Source organism: Dreissena polymorpha, chromosome 10, assembly GCF_020536995.1.
Source record: "Dreissena polymorpha isolate Duluth1 chromosome 10, UMN_Dpol_1.0, whole genome shotgun sequence".
In the NCBI taxonomy this organism is placed as follows: Eukaryota; Metazoa; Mollusca; class Bivalvia; order Myida; family Dreissenidae; genus Dreissena; species Dreissena polymorpha.
Window position 1 is genome coordinate 63,623,904 of NC_068364.1, and position 22,630 is coordinate 63,646,533.

Here is a 22,630-nt window from a genome sequence, read left to right on the forward strand (position 1 = left end):
CTTCGTAAATGCGTTGAATAATTCAGAGGTACACCCATCACAACCTGGACATATGTGTTTTTTAATATTTGTAAGATAAAACGTATGGATACTTTTTCAAGAGTTAGCAGTCCTTCTAATGATCTTCAATATAAAGCAACCTTCTTATGATATAAATTGAGCTTTTTGTTATTTTTGTATATATTAATATTATATATATCTGTTTTTATTACACACGCAATAACGTTTGAATTTCTTTTGAAAAGCATTTTATAGAATGAACCAGCCTCATTTTAAATATCATATTGCACCTGCGAACCAATCCCGTTTACTTTTGTAATACAAGGTTTCGATTTGTTGCGTAATTGTTTGATTCAAACAAGCGAAACTAATTTAGTTGCGTTTCCTAAATCTTCTAACCATTTTACTTTAATACGAATAAGATACCCTTGATATGTATTTGTCCTGACATTTTTTGTTGGTCAAGAAGTTGGTCTGAATTCTTTTTTTGTAAATCATTTGTGAATTATACCAATCTTCTTTACTCAACTAGATTAATGACGTATGTTCAGTTAAGCTTTATATATTATGAATCAATATTTTCTTCTAATTTCTATGCATTATGTTTATACTAATAACTTTATTTCTTGTTGTAAATGGTTCTATGTTTCTATGTTGTATTTGTGAATACAATATCGTTGTTTAACATGTTATAGAAATAAGTAATAATGCATTTGAAATAGACAATATCCATTAAACGTGAATTGTTGTATTTCCACATCCCACGACTTGTTTGGAAGGAGAAATAAACTAGCACATGACGTCATAATAGGAACAAGTTTAACTAATTTACAAAAAAGAAGAAGATTTTTTTGCGATTTTGAAAATCCTTGAAATTTAATCACAGGTTGAATAAGCACGAACATAACGCAGCTCATTGCATAGTTCTTCTCCTAAAAGTTCTTTCAACAGGTTAATTTAATGAACTTTGTGTTTCTTCGACTGTTTGGTTACATCAGGGCGGAAGTAGATGGTCTTATTACACTTTTTTCAAATGATGAAAGAGCAAGATGAGCAACTTTGTAATCTCGCCCACCGATATTGAGTTGCTATTACGGATCGTCTACTATGTTACAAAATCAACGTCTGCATGCCTTGGTGACAGATCGACATAGCATCCCCTTTTAGTCAGCGCTGAGCTGGTCAAAGAAATCATGCCTGCCTTGTTTTTGTCATCCTTTTACCATGAACATTTTCTTTCTTTGGTGCAACTCATAATAGGGTTCACGTGTTTTCCCTTTTTTCTCCTGTGTGTTGTCTTTGATAGAAGGCCGTCTTCGTAATAAAAAACAGACTACATTCGTTTGCCTTACCATAAAGTATGCTTAAAACTCGGCTACTTTGTGTAATGCGTCGCCGTTTTTCCAAGGTAAACAATTCATTAAAAAGCCACCATCAAGCACGTAACAATCTGTTTCAGGAATGAAATTGATCGCAGCCTCACTTGATGCGCCTGCTCCATGATCCCTAATTGGCCAGGGAGATCTGAGGCAAGTCTGCTTTGTGAAGTATGTTTTCTGCTTACATGAGGGCTGGAGAATGGGAGCTTCGTCCATAGGATAAATACGTTTTCAAGAGAAAGATCTCTAGACACCACCAGTTAACACTGGGACAAAATGATACAATCAATAAAACCGCAAGAAGCAATCGTAACAGCGATGATATTCATAAGAGTTTTGTCTCCCTTTTCCTCTTGAACATATAAGGAAAGGCCTGTCCAATGACATATCTTAGGATCTTCCCAACTGCCTTAAACGCATGAACATTGACATGTGACAGCCCCTATCGCATTGTCAATGTTTCTCAGAGTAGGATCAGCTGTGTAAGACGTGCAGCTTGTTCTATTTGTGCGAGATCAGAAACATTTATTTTCATGTGCTCTTTAATTGTGCATCTATGGTGTGGACTTGTTGCATATGTCATCTCTGTGAAGTCCTACATCGAACATTTGTACTTGGGTATTACAGGTGCAGATAGTGTCCAAAGGTTTTGAATATCCTGCGTCAAGCTAGACCACCTGTTTTCTTAAGAGACCTCACCAGGTTGCTCTAAATGACAAGATCACAGCTGAGCCGAGCCCATCACGGATTGCTGACAAACAACGTGAAAACCATCATCGAACTTTCTATTTATTTCATATTGCGTTTCTCCTACTTTGCACATTTTGCTGCAGGTAGTAATACGCAGTTCGAAGGCATTGCAAGTGCAAAGCTGCAGTAAAGGAGATATATTTTCATTAACTGCCTACAAATGCATCAGTCGACAACCAGTACGATTTGGCTTGTTAAAATTCTTACCATGCTAGCCATGAGCTGATAATTCAGTCATAATTGGCTTTACTGAGGTTTTGGCAAATCATAGATATTATGTTTTGTAACCGTGTCGAGTTTGATTAGAATATCAAAACATGTAGTATCTGCTTAAGTCGTCTGGTCGCTAAAAAGGAAGGGATAAAACTCCACGGCATGATCCAGCAATATCTGAATCTCAGGATCTTTTATTTCCTGGCAATGTAGTCACTTGTCAAAATCATCTGGACACCTTCCCAGTTATATTTTAAGAAACTTCATTATTTCCCATCGACAGACTGAGTCCTGTTTCTTCCACTAGGCATCTCCAACATAAGAACAATGCTTTTGAAGCCACTACTTTGTGGCGCATCAATGTTGATTTCTACAGCCTTCGAATACAAGTGTTGGTCAAGACGTTCAATGATGGGAAGGTTGTGCTTTATGGTAAGGTTGCAATCAAAGTCTTATGTTGACATAATGCACAATTTTTCACCCGAGTTAATATTTATTATAGGCAATAACTTGAGATGACTTCCCTGGATGCCGACTTCCCTGATGCAAGATGTGAATCTTTTAAATCCAATTTGTTGTTGCATGCTTGAAGCCGAACGAGACTCCATAACGCGCTAATCCTCTTGTCAAAGTCCAGAAATTCTAGAATACTATCACGTGAAAATCATGCCTTGCAAACCGGTAATCTACGATGGGAATCGTCTTCTTATTAACAATGTTCAGCTCTGACGTATGTTTTACAAAATAATATTAGTTTCTGTACTGGAAATATTGACGCATACATCTCACTAAAAATACGATTATGGCCTCATAAATTTCGTGAACGGACGAAACCATATGCAAATATTGGAACCGATGCAGCCTTTTAATTTATGCTATGAGATTGAGCGATTTCTACGTTAATATTTTTTAAGCTCTATTATTGCGTTTAAAAATGCACACAAATGTATTGTATTCTTCCATTCTCGTCCGCAGAAACGATTGTCTCGATGTATTAATGCTATTTTGTGCTATGAAGCAGTCATAGTTGAACAAAGATGTTTTCTTTTTTTTCTCGTTTTGCTTTTGCTTACATTATGTTTTGGCATGTGAATTTATTACCGATCACATTAAAGGTATTATTTTGCATATCCGAAGTTATATCATTCCATTAAAAATCGACTAAATGTTACGTAATATGTTTCTGTTGATGAATGATCCCATGTTATTGCAATGTCCGAATTATCATTGATGTCAGAAAACAATGGACGGTATTCTTGCGATACAAACAAAAATTAACGGGGACAATAAGAAGGACATTTTGTGGGCATTATTTCAAACATTTGAATATAATCAATATCTGATTCTAATCAAGCCGTTCCTTCATATATACGTCGCTAGTTTTTTGTATAAAGACTTGTCTTTGTAAAATGATATTCTTTACGAACACTGGAAACTCTAAATACATTCGTTGAATTAAATATGTATTTAATACGTGCCTTTATTTGTATGTCCCCGGATCGAATGCTCGGGTGTATATTGTTTTTGACCTGTCTGTCTGTCTGTTTGTCTGTCTGTCGCTCATTGTATGGTATGTGTCTTTCATTCTATGTGTGTGTCTGTCCCAAAACTTTCACTTTCGTCATAAATTTTGCAATATTGATGATAGAAACTTGATATGTGGCATGCATGTGTATCTAATGAGCTTCACATTTCGAGTGATGAAAGTTCAAGGTCACCCTTCAAGGTCAATGGTCAAATAAATGGCATCAAAGCGGCGCAGTAGGGGGCATTGTATTTCACAAACACATCTCTTGTTCCGATCTGAAAATTGATTTCAAGAGAGGTCGAGTGTGAGATGTTTTAAATGAAAGGTTGAAGTATATATCGCCTTTCAAAACAATATGTGTGTCGATTATTGCAAATCTTGACATGAAATAAGGCAATTTGTCTTTAAGAAATACACTCTTTATTAGTTGCTAATTTACTAATGAGTGGGCGAACCACTTTTTTTTTAATCGCAGAAAAATATAATTCATCTATGAGGTCAATAACAATAAATAATAGTATTAAATCAATAGAAATAGTAAAGGACGAAAGAGACTCTTTTGGGAAAGACAAGGACTTCTCGGTATCTGAATGGATAAATACTTTTTATAGCGTTCTTTTTTATATCTATTCATTTTGCTTAGTTAAACATGTGATAATAATGAAACGATTAATGGTAAATATCATTTTTATTTATCAATTTCAACTCGATCAGTATACAAAACTTTTTTAAAAGCTGCGTACATCTCATCATAAGTTTCCATTTTAATTTAAGTGTTGCAAATGTACATGAAGCGGCATACCATTTTCGAATTGATGTGTCAATTAACATAAAAGAAACATACATGCTTGAATAAAAATCCTAAAGAGATAATTCTTTAACACAATTAAACATACAAAGGCTCCACAGAACAATGTAAACATTGGCATTGAACATTCTTATACATCGATCAACCCAACAAAACATTTTACTCGTATTTTGTTAGGTAAACAACTATTTACATATATAAACCATTTAAAAGTACAATCAGCAGAATGCCACTGATTTTCAAGCAAACTGCTTATGCTGCGGCGTTTCTTTCGTAGCCAACATGTATAACACCCCGCTGACCAGGCTCAACACTCCGGCTACGATACACATGGCGAACCCCGCATGCTCGTGAAAGCCTGAGCCCGCTGTGGACACTAGCGTCTTAATGTCGCTGTTAGTCGCGAACAGGATGCACCCCACCAGCGCCAGAATACCTGCAACACATGTGTTATCATCATCATCATCATCATCATAATCATCATCATCATCATCATCATCATCATCATCATCATCATCATCATCATCATCATCATCATCATCGGCAGCAGCAGCAGCAGTAGCATCATCATCATCATCATCATCATCATCATCATCATCATCATCATCATCACCATCATCATCATCATCATCATCATCATCATCATCATCATCATCATCATCAGCATCATCATCATCATCATCATCATCATCATCATCATCATCATCATCATCATCATCATCATCATCATCATCATCATCATCATCATCATCACCATCATCATCATCAGGTGTGGAATCAGTAACAACACAACCACCACTATAATCATCATCATTGAAAAAAATAATCCTTAACCTTGTCATCAGCAGCAGTAGAAAGAGAATTATCATCATCATTAACATCATAGAGACTCTTTTCGCAATCATGTTTCGCGGAGAATATACAGTTTTTTTCATAGGTTGCTATTTTATGTAATCGATTTAATGTATGTCAAAATTAAATGCAACAATAATAAATAATCGCCACTAGTAGACAGATATACTATTTACAACGTCTTCAAACGAAATCGAACAAAAACGCGAACAAACAATACCTGCGATGATGCATTTAACTCCTGATGGTTTCGTGTAGAGGGCTGTAGGTGTGTGCAAGACCGTCTTGATGATCCCCCATATTGTGGAGGTGCACATCATCAACGATGCCACGATCTCAATATACCTTGTCGCCAGAACGACCGAGGCTATAACACGAAAGTGAAACATGGTTTCTTTTATGAACAGCAAATGGGTTGCACGGGTCAAACCCAGAATTACATAAGCTGGGAACTTGCGATATGGCAGGGTAAGCTAAAGGTAATTGTTCAATATCACCACCCATTGTTTTGTTTATGTTTACAGAAAAGCATAATAATAAATGCCTTATCAGATAAAACAACTCTCAATTACGACTTCGTCAGCCAAGATGAAACTCAAATATTCTGCATAAGTACAAATTTTCTTGATGGCCGTGGCATTTGGTATACAATTTTCTCGACAACTTTTTAAATAATCATTCACAATTTTAAGTGATATGTTTAGTATCATGTCATGCCTATCGTTTAATTTGACTAAGTCGATAATATAAAACAGTTTGATATCGAATCTCTCTATAAAAATTATATATGTGTTGTCTTGAAGAATGTTTCGATCATTTTTCTTATCAAATCGAATGCCCCCCGTGATCAAATGTACAATTTGATGTCGGCTTGGTCCGAAAATAACTTAAATGTAGACTATGATTTGACTCCATTCGTCGTTTATTTAAGTTTACAATCAGCTACCTAATTCAAGCCCATAGGCCGAGCATGACATTTCAATATGCATTATTTGAAAGCTAGCTTATGCCGAAATGAGATATGGAACTAGGTTTAAATATACCAAAAAATGGATATTTGCGAATATATTTAATGAAAGCAATATCTTATACGTTAAGAAACGTTTCAACTGGACTTTCTCCTGTGTTAAACAACCTGATAAATTACAATAAATTTATTTCAATTTGGTAATTTGTATGTATCGCTCTTAAACACGAGTGATTTTGATATTAGATGTTGAGTTGAGTATATAACGGCTTTTACCGATAACAGCATGGCAGATAACAATTCACAATATTATTAATACAATGTTTGAAAATGACATTCCTCATTTTCAAAAAATAGCATAGGACTAGGTAATTAAGTTTTAAATTTATAACTCGCAGTTAGGAATATTTCACGCCCACCGATTGAATTTTCTGAAAACGGCCCACATTGTTTGAAACTTGACAAAGTAGACGCAACTGATTTCTGATCGTATTATTAAACATGATCTTGAATATTCTTCGCGAAAATTCAAATGTATTGTTTTTATACAAAAATTCCTATTTATTTGATTTTTTTCGGAAGTTAAAATAAATGATTATGACAACATAAACAAAAATAACTTATAACAAAATTGGTTCTGTTTTTACAAAATAAATGTATTTTTTTATTTTGAAATAAATATGTTCAATGATTATTGTTTTAGTAACTAAGATGTAAAAGAAACATGTTTAAGGTTTTTTTCCACTAAAACTAAATGATTTGAGCTATAATCGACGATAATTATTAATTATGGTCATAACACAGAGATTTTATAACAGAGTAATGACTTGTGTGTTTATGCTTGTTTATTTATAAAAGAAAAAGCAAAAGCAGTCGCATTGTACCGTAGTTCTGTTTAAAATATGTTTATTTATTTTAGCTGATCAATATGATTTTAATAAATCAAAGAATGCTATGCACAAAATGTTAATTTAACTTTTACGGAAACAACGTCGTGGTCGCATAGTTGATATCGCCCCATTTGCGCAAAAAGGTACCATGTGTATTTAAATTTTAATGGCACATGATGTCCGGCTGGCGAATGAGTTGCCCTAGGTCTGATCCCCCCATGGGCGTGTTCGCAGTCTCATTCTAGACACATATTACTTGGTCGTTCCCGGAAACGTATTTCAAAGCGTTCCGGTAAGCAGATGGCTACCGGTTTAATCTAATTAGAATATATAGTTTATACACTGAACAAAATTAATTATTATATACTCACGGACAGAATTCGCATCGTTTATATACGGATCATCGTAGGCATAACACGTGTCCATGGTCAAGACCGGACCGGCCGCATCGACGCACACTGACCACAGGCCCATATTTACGCTGACTGACTGGCCTGCTTCAGATTTCGATGCAGCAAGCCAGTATGGGATAGCCAGGCCAATGGTATTGAACACACACGCGATCGACGACAGCAAAATAGCAAGCTTGGCATCCATGGTGAAAACAAGACTTTCCTGTACAACCGTTCGTGGTTACTTCGAGCACTGTCGCGTTATAACAGTTTCATGTGCCCGTATGGTATTTAAGTAGGATTTGTTATCAATGCCCAATCCTGTAATTGATTAATGCAATAGTCATCAGGTTTAAAATGTACTTAAGATACAGGTATATTTTCACCTGATACATTCGGATATCCTTGTGACTGAAAAAGTCGTGTTGTATAAACGTTTGACTCATTATGTGTAGAATACGAAAATGAAAGAATATAGGACAACATAACTTTTGGGGCAAAGCCCTTCTAAAAACAGACAGGGATTTCTTGATATTTTATTGGATAATTAGTATTCAGGTCGTTTATGCCATATTCTATTCGAATGGCTTAATTAAACGCAAAATATACAGTTATACAACTTTTAAACATTAAAGTTATTTCACGCTTTTTATTAATCGATATCAAATCGAGCAACACTAAAAAAAAAGCATCATTATTTTTCAGTTTAATGTATTGCACCTTACTGACCAGACTCAACACTTCGGCTTCGATACACAGGGCGAATTACCACCATCATCTAAAATCGCTAGACTTTTTACACAAAGCTCCCGGGGTATTGATAGTTTTCCCTAGTAGTGTAATAATTTTAATATTTGCCCTGTACGATAGAGGTACGAATTCTAGTTCTCAGGTTATCGCGGAACGTATGTATTGCACTCGTGTTTTAAAACCCATGCGTTTGTACATACATATGGACCTGATATATTCGTCAAATAAGTACATGTATATCAACATGTATTCTTATATAAATGTAGCAGCGAAACTATATAGAATTCGATTACAAGTTTACGAGAAATCCATGTTTACTGTATGTTTCACAAAAACGCGTTTGTTCATCATAACATTATACGCCGTTGTTGTTTTTATTCCGTAGAGTATTTGGCATTTTCCGGGTATTGTCGTAAACCAAGGTCGATAATATCAACAGTTTACAGCGATATATAATTTATTTAAGAAGATTTGTAAAATGCGGCATTTTTTAGTAAATATTATCGAGAACGTTTCAATTGTAATGTAAACAGTACATCTAGCTAGCATTAAGCCATGTGTTTGATTTTATATTATGGTCAGATGCTTTACCTAATAGTCGATATGCGTCAGACGCAGAGTGCTGTGGGTGACGCAAAATAGTTTATGATTGTCGAGGATAAATAAGCGTATGTAAAATAATCGCTACGATTAGACTAAAAAAAGAGCACCGCATAACGGGTGCCACGCTTGGCTGCGAAAGCTTGTCAGTGTTTATTAAGAGGTCACAGTGACCTTGACCTTTGACTTACTGACCCAAAATGGGTATGACATTTAGAACTCATCAAGGTGAATATACATATGAAGTTCCAAAGTTGTAGGTGGGAGCACTTTGATTTTAGAGGCAATATTAAGGTTTTTGTTTAAGTTTTATATTAGAGGTCACAGTGACCTTGATCTTTGACCTAATGACCCAAAAATGGAGGTTTGCGTGTAGAACTCATCAAGGTGCATCTACATATGAAGTTTCAAAGTTGTAGGTGGAAGCACTTTGATTTTAGAGCCTATGTTAAAGTTTGATATTAGAGGTCACAGTGACATTGACCTTTGACCTAGTGACCCACAAACGGGTGTGTCGTGTAGAACACATCAAGGTGCATCTACATATGAAGTTTCAAAGTTGTAGGTGGAAGCACTTTGATTTTAGAGCCAATGTTAAGGTTTTAGCACGACGCCTACGGCGGACGGCGGACGACGAGCAGGCAATGACAATAGCTCGGTTTTTCTCAGAAAACAGCCTCGCTTATTATGTGTACCAAGTATAAACAATTTCAAACAAATACAAACAAAACGAACTAACAATACATGTAATTATAAATTTAACTCTTAATGGTTTCGTGTAATATGACTTATGGTGTGTTCAAGACCTTCTGGATGACTATCCCAAATTGTGGAGCTGCACATCCAAGATCTACATGTACCTAGCCTCCAGAACGACCGAGGCTAAAATAGGGAAGTGATTTCTGGTTACTGGTATTAACAGCTATTGGTTTGAAAGACTAAAACTAAGAATGACCTGTGTTGGATAACTGCGTGATAGCAAATTAAGCTAGTAAAGGTCATTGTTCACTATCACCGTGAATTTTGTTTGTTCATGTTAACAAAAATCCAATGATAATTAATACCTGTTCTTAATCAAGAACAAATATTGTGACTCAAATATTGTGCATAGATATTTCTATATTCACAATATTTGTTCTTGATTAAGAACAGGTATTAATTATAATTGGATTTACTGCACAACATTGTGTTTGACAAATGTAATAAGGAAATCTATATCGGAATATTCTGTAACCATCGACCATTTACAATGATTACTTAACAAAAATGCAATGTCGATCGCTTTAAAGTTTACTCAGCCAATGCTCCAAAACAGTTTAATACAAAATCGCGCGACAACAATAATTATATCCGTCCTGTCACGGAGCAGGCCCCGACCATTTTCTAATCATCTCGATGACACAGTCTACACAATGATGAGAGCTTGGTCCGATAATAACTTCAACTTAAGTACTTGGTGTGACCCCAAGTGTCGGTTATTTAAGCTTTAAGTTTACTACCGAATTTAAACCCATATCATAACATTAGATTAAAATATGAATACTTTGAAAGCTAGTTGACAAAGCAATGAGATATTGAACTAGATTGATATTCATCTTACAGGCTTTCGTGAGGATGTAAAGAACGCGACATCTTAAACTACTAAAACTTGGCAACAGATAAAAAAAAAACAAAACACATCAGCATGCCTTTGTTATATTCATTGACACAGATTATGCAATTTACTTTTATTAGGTTATGTATCACTACGTATTCTCCATTCACATTATATGATAAATTGTGTACACGAACATGATTTAAAAGGGCGTTATTTTGATATGTGCACTTGAATTGGGCTGGTATTGATAATGACTTTAAACCTAACAAAGGTGCAAATAAAATGTCAAAAAATGACAAATACAGTTTCTGAGAATAGCATGCCTCATTTCCAAAAAATAGTATAGGATAGGGTCATTCAGTGTTTTATATTTATGATTAAGGTATTATGTTGATAACACGCCAATCGAATGCATCTTTTTGAAAATTGCATGTATTGTTTGAAACGGATTGTTGAAAATTGATATTCAATGTTCTTCGAGCAAATATTCAAAATTAAAAAAAATATTAAACACAAATTCATAAATATGTAAAATATTAGCTGAATTTCATCGATCAACTTGTTATTTTGGTGTGATGAAACCATAATTACTTATATTTTTTCTGTTTTGAAATTTAACATTTTACAATGCATCTAAAGTGAAAGTTCCCTTAAACATTCTTCGATAGATCGTATTGTATTGACTGCGATTGTATTATGTGTAAACCTAAAGTGCATTGATTGCTGGGCGTTGTAATGTCACATAACTCCGTGCTTTCTGTAAAATCATATTCTGAATGGCTTGGAATAAACCGATTATGTAAGGGCCTAACACCAATCCTTAAGACACGCTGAATTTTATGAAAGTCACGATGGAGACGTCCATGGAGCGACAGTTATTTTTCGCCGTGTTATATCCTGTATTACTTTTGTAACAGTTTGACATTACGTTCAAGCCATATTAATACACATGTGATAAGCGTTTATTTCGTATTAAAATTCGCTTTATATATAGATTGTACTCTGCGAATATTCATCTAAAATAAAGGCTATTAACTTTGTTGTTGATATGGCTGGACAATCAGCGGCATTTAAACAATTAATACAAGTTATAAATGGTATAAAACGGCTAAGAATACTCGCCACGGTATGGACGTCGCCATCTTAACAATCACGTAATAACCCTGTATGAACTAATCTGGTTACAATATGGAGCAAACGTTATCAGCTTAGTAACATACTCAATATAGAGCAGTCATTTTACTATGATTTTCCATACGCCTCATTGATTGTTGTGCGCATATCACCAGTACGCTGACAATAAGGGGCATGTATATGTTTGATAAGATTTTTCATTTCACTTCAATAATTCGAAATAATTGTGTTTAGCCCCAATGCGACACATCCTTTAAAAATAATATATAAAAAACACTGCTTGATTACAGTTCCCGTGACTGACATACGACTGATTTAAGTTACATTCAATTAACACATATCTCAAACTATGTGGAATATCTGATACAGACTGATGCTTTTTACATCTTGGCTGATAAGAAGTTCATCGCTTTTAATGGCAGGCTCAACGTGCTGGAAGACTTATCATTCCTGTCGGACATTGATATTAAATGGGTCAGGAAATCTCGCCTGTTGATTCCATGTTCGTCCGCCATTTTCTGTTATCTAATATAATGACATCCGAAATGCTACGTAATACAGAATGTACAGCAAAAAAGGCAGGCAAAATCACTTTAAATAATATTGCGTCTAGTATTGTGTTGTGTAAGCAAAATGCCTATTCCAATTTAAAAGATTGATTTCAACAGGTACTCACAACGTTGTTTCAGGCTAATAAATTATTGCCGCTAACAGCCATTATATGTGATATTATTAATCTAATGTTTTCCAAATAAATATATGTCGCCGTGGTGTAATGGATATGGTGTCCGCCTTGCGACCGGGAGGTCACGGGTTCGATCCCCACCGTGGGAGCGTTCTTTAGATCTCCCCCAAAGACACCAAGTACTGGTTCTAGGCCCAGGAAACGGACTCGAGAGCGTTTATATAAGCCTAAGGCTTTCGACGCAATCGAGCTAAAATAAATAGGTTTAAACTAAATAAATATATGTACTGGAGTAGAGCACTTCGTTTTATTGCTAGAAACAGATCATATGGTGGCATTAAAACAAATGTTGTATACATATGCGAAAGGATTATGTTCTCAAAAAGTTACAAATAAGCAAACCAGAAGTCTTGATACAAAGGTTACGTGCAGTCAGTTTGATTATAAGCGTCCATACTTGAAATCATGCATTGTAAAACAACAGTCTGAATGATGTAGCAATAAGAAAACAATCACTTTCTATGCACTTCATTGTTATACTGGCTTTAGCCTGTCATCGATTGAATAGTTGTTATGTTTAGAAATATCAGCCGCCATGCCAATTAATGCTGGTGTGTAATTTCAAAGAGAAGTATTTTTAGTTATATTAGAAGCACCACACATAACTTTCTTAATGTATTTTTTGAAGTGAGATTTTTTTAATTTATGTGTTGTTCATTTGGTTTAAAGACACGGAAAAGTGTTTGGTCGATTAATGGTATAGCATTTAGTATTTTTTAGAAAGAAATTCGCAGAAAAACGATGGATTATATAAAAAAACAAACGATATGATTCCATCGATAATCAGCATGAATTGGATGATCAGTACATACTTTTACAGAATAAAAATACTTGGAAATAAATCAAGAACGTGCTTACTATAAGAAATAAAATATAAATGTGTCCACTATTGTTACAACAGGTTACACTTTAGTTTACTAACAATAATTTCTTATACCGTTTGAATATGACTATGATTTTGTATAAATGTGTCAGAAAATGTGAAACTATTTAGATGCCAGATGATAACAGGCTATTTGAACATATATTCTCAAGTTTTCGAGCCACCCAACCGCCGGATCTTCGCATAGTACACGAGCTTACACAATTTTCACTAACCTTCTTTGTAGCAAAACGGTTGATATAAAGCATGTATAATTATGTCCTAATAATCGTGATTGGAGTTGCCCTTTCACAGATTGTGAGACAAATATAGATGAAGATAAACCACTAGTTTGGAATCTCAATAATACATAACTCATCAAAGCGGCCAATAAACCAGTTTCACAATACTACCATTGCTACTATGTATAGATATCACATGCGTATAATTGCAGAACGAAGCTTAACGTGTATTTGTATTTCCTTTGTTATTTTAATGACGGGGAATATCGATGATTATAGACCAGTTGATTTTTATTGTATACTTTCGGGATTTTGATGCGCACTGACACTGCTTACAATAACTTAAAACATATGCATACAGGCATGTGTTCAGTCAATAAATTTATAAGTGATTATAAAATAATCCTTAGAACACTTAAATAATAATTAAACGGCGTAATATTAAGTACAATAAGTGTAAAGTTATGCATGTTAATTAATTTTTATTAAAGTACGATATACCCACTAACATAAAGTAAAGATGGACTGAAGTGTAAACAAAGATAATTTCACATTAAAAATTTGACAAATAAATACAAATGACTGACTAGTTAGAAAAGAAGTCATTTAGGATATATTTTTTCATTGTGTTAACTGTTTAATTTTTACGTTGTATAATTAAAATATATGCTATTGCTGCGCATTTCATTTAAACAATTAGCAATATATATCAAAGAAAACCCCGTCATTAAGTAGGGTTAAGTCCTATAAAGAGTGTACATTAGTGAACGGAACAACATTATCAAAACAATTATCGTTGACCACAACGGGGTTAAATAATGTTTCCCAAAAATACAAAGATTATATACTTGTCACTTATAATCACGTTTAAATAGTCAATATACATGCATGGACAGTTCTGTCTGCACCACGTCCGTGTTTCTATTTCACTTGTCTATATAATTCTTTACTATTGTCATTCTCTGTAAATGAAAATTTATTCAATTAAAACAAAATTAAAACTTACATCTAAATAATGTCATGTACTTCGCCTTGTGTAGAGCTTTGCCTTCTTGTTATTCAAAACACCTCTGTCATGTTCGATCGTTAATTAAAAAAACACTAATACACCATACCTTTGAGAATTATAGTAATATAATGCTATTTATTGTGTTAGATTAATATTGTATATCTTCGTTTTAATCATCGATGATGAGTTTTCAGGCTACTTTTACTCTGATGGTCATTGATAACTCGTATTTTTATAAAGATGAAATACTATTTAGATAGGTACACTAAAGGTACTAAATATTGATTGACTTTTTTTTATTGAATTATCTTTTAGAATGTTTATTGTTTATATTATAATTACGTACAATTTTAATTACTAAACACATGCCTGTTTGCATATTTTTGACGTTATTGTAATAAGTGTCAGTACTCATGAAACTTCAGATTGTATACAATAACAATCCGCAGATACAGAATCGTTAATTTTCTCCGCTGAAGACAGTTACACGTTCAGCCTCGTTCTGAAATCAGACGCGTCACGTGGTATCTAAAATAGCAACAGTGGCAGTATTGTGAAACTGGTTTATTGTGTTAATGCTTATTGCGTTAATGCTTCAACTGATGATTATTGTCATAGGACATCGACGCAGGCGCAAATGACAACGAAGAAGATTTCTAAAACATATCCACGGCCCTTAATAGTTTAAACAAAACAAATGACGCCAGAGTAACGTTGAGCACCGTTAATGTGAGAATAACGGCTACAAATCGATGGTCATCATTGACATTGACATCATTGGTCATCAAACCGTTACTGTAACTGAACCGGAAAAATCTTTTTTAACACATTTCATATTACGATATTTTTTCTCTTATTGCGAGTTTATACTATTTTCATGTCAACATCTGATTTCTGATTGAAAATATTTAACTATTTGTCAACAGACGTTTTTCTACTATTTGACTGTGCACCCACCATTAAATTTCATATAAAAATGCATTGCACCCAAGCGAGAAGTCATTGGACCAGTTTTAAATTATGACAATGAAAAAATTCTTCTTTAGGTCTTAACAAAAATACAATTATTTTCACCTCAGATTGCCAATTTTAAAATTTTGCTAATATTAAAATACAAACAGTTTTTACCAAGATCTTTAACGATCGGATACAAATGTTTCATCAATATTTTACAAGGTTTTTACATCATTTGATCACATGATCTAGCTTTTTAACGCATTTGATATTATTTAGTGTATTCTCATCTTGTTTTATTAATATTGAGTAGAGTGTTGCAATAGACTCGCATAATATCAGTTTATCCATATTCAAACTAGGCCATGTTGCTCCAAAATTAAGCAGCCAGTAACCATGGGCATGTTAACTTTGAAATAAATAAATATAACAAGTAATACGGTTAATAAACATTTCACATTTATTAAATTATCTTTATACACATAAACATTCAATTTACATTCACAACTAGAACCAAAAGCCATCAGTCGTATGCATAACTGGTCATTCATGTGTTGAGCATCCTGTCATTGACTTCGATTTGTGTTTAATGTTCGTTAAAAATGGTTGTCTTCGTAGACCGTAAGACAAATGGTTAACTTCCTACCAATATGTTACTTTATTAGTTGTGCCTGAAGTCTTCTGATAATACGCGTTGTGTGTGTGTGTTTTTCAATACATTGTTCCGTAATTTTTTTTACACCATAAATCCTGTTTATTTTTATATGCGTCATTATAAATTAGTTTAAATATTTGTTCTTGTGCTGGTATATAATAATAAATCGATTTATGCAGTAAACAACCACATTTTTTTCGTGCAACTGTCATGATTATTATCATGGAATTTTTAATAGATTTGCGTAGTTTTGAAAAATTACATTTTATAATTTACTAGTCAAACTGTAATATTTTAATATTTAAAAAAATATAAAAATGACAAAATATATTATTTTATATATATATGAAATATATGATTTCTATGCCACAATAATAACGCATTTAAGCGATTTAAACAAAACGTGTTCACAGATTGTCACAATAACAGTTTTCCAACTGTTTTTCACTTATTAATAACACCTTTAGAGCACTGTTTACATGGGTGCAAAACAACAAAACGTTGACCGCCGATATGAAATATGAAATTCATTAATGAAACAGCACGGACTGCCGAATGGTTAAAGAGATAAGTTTTTAACCCAAAGTCAATATTTCGAGTCCAGGTGGCCATAACAATGCATGCAAAGAATGGCGCGAATTGATAATCCGTTTACATTATCTCAATATAGCATACCGTTATTTTGCAATGCAGTGGAACCGTACCAGATTTGGTTAATGCCTGACCTTTATTACTGTATAGTAAATTAAAGATCTGGTACCAGAATATGTCTAAGTAAACTGCAGCCTTTAGTTCCGACGCGTGTTTATTAAAATGAATATCTAGCTAACGGTTGACGCGTAAGTGAAACAGGTTTATGGTGTAATGGTAAGTAAAAAGGACTCTGACTCATTCAATACGAGTTCAAATAAAGGTGGGACCTCAATATTTTGTCCGCGTTTCCGATGTGCGCACAACTAAATTGCCATTATTAATTTTGGAACGTGACTATGACGTATCGTACCGCACTTTTTTTGCATACATTTATAACTTCAAGACGTACGTTGCTTCTGTTTTCTTTAAATTCTTTTTTATCTTAAATCATAAGATCGTTAAAAAATATGTGTGTAATTGTTTTTAACATAAAAACATAAAACATAGAACATCATTACAGATTTCAAATAAAACATATTTCTTTTGTTCTCGATTAGTTAGTGACTTTGTTAATCTTTGTTAGTCCAACGGGCCTCCTAGCAACCTTACCTTATCCTTAGGTACGAACAGCTGTTTGAATGTTATGCAATAGCCTCCAATAAAGATAAATTAAATTGTTACCGGATAAAATGTGTACGGCGATAACGTAAAATTACCCGTAAGTATTGTTTTCACTACGTAACTAATAACTAATATGACACCGGGGGGGCAGTTCTCCGCCCCTACAGATTTGATGGGGAGGGGGGGGGGGGGGGCAGATATCCGCCTAATAAATTCTGACAGGGGGGCGGGGGGCAGTTCTCCGCCACTACCGATTTGATGGGGGGGCACTTCTCCGCCACCTTTAAAATAAAAGGGCAGTTCTCCGGGGGACAGTTCTCCGGGGGACAGTTCTCCGGGGGGGCGCTTCTCCGGATACCCATGACAACAATTACCCTGCTGAAGACAGTATTACACAATCAATTTGAAACGAGATGTCATAAAGTACCCTAGATACTGATCCTGTTACTGATAATTATTGTTCAAAATCAGAATCTGCACACACATCTTGAGACAATTACTTGACAAATACACAAAATCAAATATAAATAAACATTTTGTAAACATACTTTATCATCCGAAGTTGATTGTTTTCGTTGTTGCAACAGACAAATCTATTTACATTTGACCGGAAGTCACCAACTCGTCTGGCCGCAAGGAGTCATGGTCTACTGGAATATAGCGAATTGATGCCTAGTGGACTCTTCCATCTTTCTTAATTTGATCAATTTATTACCAAAATTAGGGATGTCTAGTATATTTATTTCTGTATTTGGAATATTTCTTACATAAACAGCGCAGACCCTGATGAGACGCCGCATCATGTGGCGTCTCATCTAGGTGTACGCTGTTTGCAAAGGCCTTTTTCTAGACGTTAGGCATAAATGGGTTAAGAGGCGGCAACTTGAACACAAAGCGATTTCATATTATCTGAAACGGGCCGATTTGATATGTAAACACATACATTGAACATGATTAAATACTGATATTAAGTAATCAGCGTGACAGAACATAATTACGGTGTACGGAAGAAACCCCCTTCGGAAGAAACCCCCTTCCCGAAAAACGGCATAGCGGAACAAACCCCCTTTCATATTTTGCATACGCGGAATAAACCCCCTCGCTAGTTTTGCATATGCGGAATTAACCGCCTTCCATAGCGGAATTAACCCCCTTTCATAGCGGAACAAACCCCCTTCCATAAAGAAAGAATATGCACGTTTTTGTAAAGTATTTTGTAAATACGCTAGCTATTCTTACGACACAGGAACAGTAACTCCGATCCTAATAAAAAGACGAATGCTTCGGTTATTGTTGGACAATATGTACGTAATATCGTCGTCACGATCGGCGCGGAGCGCTAATTTGTCGTTGCTACATTTTATTAAATTCGTCTTCAATGTAAAAAAAAATCTTGCCTATTTTGGGTTATTGTTACATATTTTTTATCTATATAGTACAATTTAACACATATAAAACTCTTATAATCTCTGTTTAACGAATGTAAGTAAAATTCACACGACCATCTAAACATTGTCAAGTTGTTTACAAACTGCCGGTACACTTCTTTAATCAGCACAAAGCAGTTTGGAAATAAATATAATTAAACAGACGAATTAACAACTTGTGAACTAACGACCGGTACACTCCTTTAATAAGTTGTTCACACCTTTTTTTTAAGTGATATTATGCGCGTTTTTCACTGTCGAATTGAGATTCACAGCTTGAATATTTAATGTGTATCATTAACAACTTGTGAACAAAAGGCCGGTACACTTCTTTCATCCGATTTTTGCACATTCATTCAAAGTGATTTTATGCGCTTTTTTTCACTGTTGAATTGAGTTGAAGCTGAAAAGAAAAGAATTAACATGTCAATGTACTGTCCCGTAATGTCCCGAAATTATCCGTATAACAATATCGTGTCTGTGTGTCGTATGAATGAATCTGCACTTAAAGTAAATTAAGATTCACGTCGTACATCGAGTCATTTCGTCCATTGTCAGAACGAAAATACGGTTTATATTCCAATGCATTATTTTCTCTTTCCTGGATATTGTTTTGATATGTTGATGCTGCATTTACAAGTATTAGTATATATGAAGTGAAAACACCAACAAATAAACAACGGTTGCGATACACACTCATAAAGTTTAAAACATAACATATGCTGCTAGATGCGCATAACACTTTGATAATGGATTTTGGATACCACTTCGGAAGGGGGTTTATTCCGGCTGTCTAAAAACTTGAAGGGGGTTTGTTCCGCTATGGCGTTTTTAGGGAAGTGGGTTTCTTCCGCTATGGAAGGGGGTTTGTTCCGTGTATGCAAAATATGAAAGGGGGTTTGTTCCGCTATGCCGTATTTAGGGAAGGGGGTTTCTTCCGAAGGGGGTTTATTCCGGTAATCCATAATTACATATGTGGTATTTACAAGGCAATGCTATATGATTGAGATCGTTTGAGGATCACTCAACAAAACATGCTAAGGGGATAATGAACTCAATTTTGTTTTATTACGTTTGTTTATCACAACGGGTTGCGGTCTTTAAAATCTCTATGTTTCTTTAATAACACAGTTTTTTGCCGATGGAGTTTAAAAATGTTCATACTTTTTTCAAGAAACATTTAATTTATAGTGTGAGTAAGCTTTTAATACATGTATTAATAGATTTTACACGTTTAAAAAAAAAATATTTAGTTTCAACATGCAGATCGTTTATTTCGAAGAGGTAATTCAAACTGGTCCCATTCACAATTAATCAAAAATAGAAAGGTATGCTGAATACGATTATAAACGTAAGATATTCAACATTAAATTAAATACATTTTGATGATAGTAATCATCATTACCCATTTTCAATCAGCATGGGAAAAAAATAAACAGTCCAGTTTAAATAGTTTTTGCAAAACACTTTATGATCGTCAAAACTGGCTCCCTAATGATAATTCTATCACCTATTAATGACAATTACTAATTGTTAAGTGTAAGCTAAAAGTCGTCCCGTGTCCAGACTAGCACCTGTCACTACGTGTGCATAATAAGTAACGCTCCTTGGTATAATATGACTGTTTTCACACCTACATATCTTGCCAGTTCAGGTCGACCCGATGTACAGTTTGGCATGGACTGGGTAATGGGTTTAACATTTTTAATTGGCATTAATTGACAGTAATACACCAGGTCGTATTGGGAACAGTACTCGAATCGTACTTAAAAGGAACAGCAAAATCTAAATAAGGCATTCTTTCATATAATCTGATAACGCTAACAACCGTTTAAACGAATACATTGAAAATGTCCGCCCATATCAACATTCGGGTCAAGCTGACATGCGCTGAACGTCACTTCCGGTACGCTTGTCAGCAGGTGATGATTATCAGCCGTCACGTGGAAGAGGCGACTCGTCGATATCATAACGCCGACAAAACCGGCGACAAGATCTTCAAGTATAACATCCGGTTGCGTCTCTCAGTTCTAGATGGCGTCAGAAACATGTACTATGAATTCGCCGCTAAGAAGGCAGCCGAGATTGTAGAGCTTCAGCAACACCTTCTTGACGTCATCGATCCGCATGACGTCACACTCGATGAGAGTGATTCTGAGCTGTCAGCCGATGACATGTCTGTAACTTCGGTATCCGGAAGTGAGTCCGAATACAGCATCGAAATGTGCGAATGAGAGCATCAGCATAACTCCATTCCAAGACGTTCAGATGAACACTCGGACACTTGAGAAAGAATGCCGGTCGCAGATGAATGGCCGACTGCATTGTGTCAAAACATGTGATCATTCGACCCGGAAGACCAACCACAACGGAAAGATTTAACACGATGTCTGGAACCTAGCATAGATAAGCTATCTATCAAGATGTACACTTTTAAACTTGGGATTACATAACACTACAGTTTGCCGGACGAAGAACTACATCTGCGTTATTCTCCATATCCGCATTGCCAGTGGCCTACAGACGTGGACTAGAAGCACATCCGTCGCGCAGTGTGTCAGATAGTATGGGAATAGGTGCACACGCACGACGTGTTGACGTTTCAATCGTGTATTAATTGTTACTTTAAAATATATGTTCTAAAACGTATGTAACACTCGTTTATATTGTATCGTTATGTTGTAATAAAATATAGGCTTTATTGTGTATAGTTATGTGACGCTCGTTACCGAGTATAGCCAAGTTTCAAACAAAAGTTAAGAATCTTCGAAAATGTATCGACTGACAGTAAGTTATTGGTCACAGTTTTTCGTGTATGCTTTAACACGATATGTTAACGTGACAATCGTCTTTAATTCTTAAGCTTGATTATAACTTTTCGTTGGTTAGAATATAAATATTGGCTTTATTTTATCTAGTTATATATGACGATTGTTATCCGCTAAAGGTTAGCTTTTAAACGGAAAGTTAGAATAGTCACTTCATCGAATGAGGAAATTTTTTCTTATTCATTTAAAAAGTATGCATAACACGTTATTTAATAAAATATTCATTGAATAAAAACGGCTCTAGACCCGTTTAATAATCCTTAAAACACGTGTTTGTATTATGAGGTCTTTCTGCGCCTGAGGCTGACCCGGAGCGTGTCACAGAAGTCCTACCAAATTGAGACTTGTGGGGGTGTCAGTGTGAGTGGGACGGGGGCTAGAGAACCCAGACGGAGCCCTACATTACCGGTATGGTGACCTTCCACCAAGCTCACATACTTTCGGGAACATGGATTGAATCTGGTTCGCCTAGGAGAGAAACGGGTTAACCTGTTACAGTACAGAAATACCGGTAACCACACTAAAATGCCAGATTCGCCTGAAAAGGAGTGTAGTTTTCTTTTTCGTGAAAAATCTTCGGATTGTTAAATGTGAAGATGTTTTAAACTTAACTATTTTTATTTCTATAATACAATAAGCGGGCCATATGGGATTGACTCATGTTTCCTTGTAAATCCGAGCTTGCATTCTTATGTGCTGTACCTATTGTCAAATATTCAATTACATGTGGTGATTGCAAACTAAACTAGTAACACTTATTGGACGACAAGACACGGGTCGATTGTTGGTTAACA

The 22,630-nt window shown here is 34.9% G+C and overlaps 1 protein-coding gene across 1 annotated transcript; it reads right to left on the reverse strand.

Annotated features, from left to right (window-relative positions):
- Positions 1-4,539: 4,539 nt before the first annotated feature.
- LOC127848442 (uncharacterized) lies at positions 4,540-8,088 on the reverse strand. The gene is made up of 3 exons (XM_052380911.1): positions 7,759-8,088; positions 5,751-5,897; positions 4,540-5,114 (listed from the first exon to the last, which is right to left on the reverse strand). The coding sequence occupies exons 1-3, from the start codon at positions 7,982-7,984 to the stop codon at positions 4,918-4,920; spliced, it is 570 nt and encodes a 189-aa protein (XP_052236871.1). The 5' UTR covers positions 7,985-8,088; the 3' UTR covers positions 4,540-4,917.
- Positions 8,089-22,630: the final 14,542 nt, after the last annotated feature.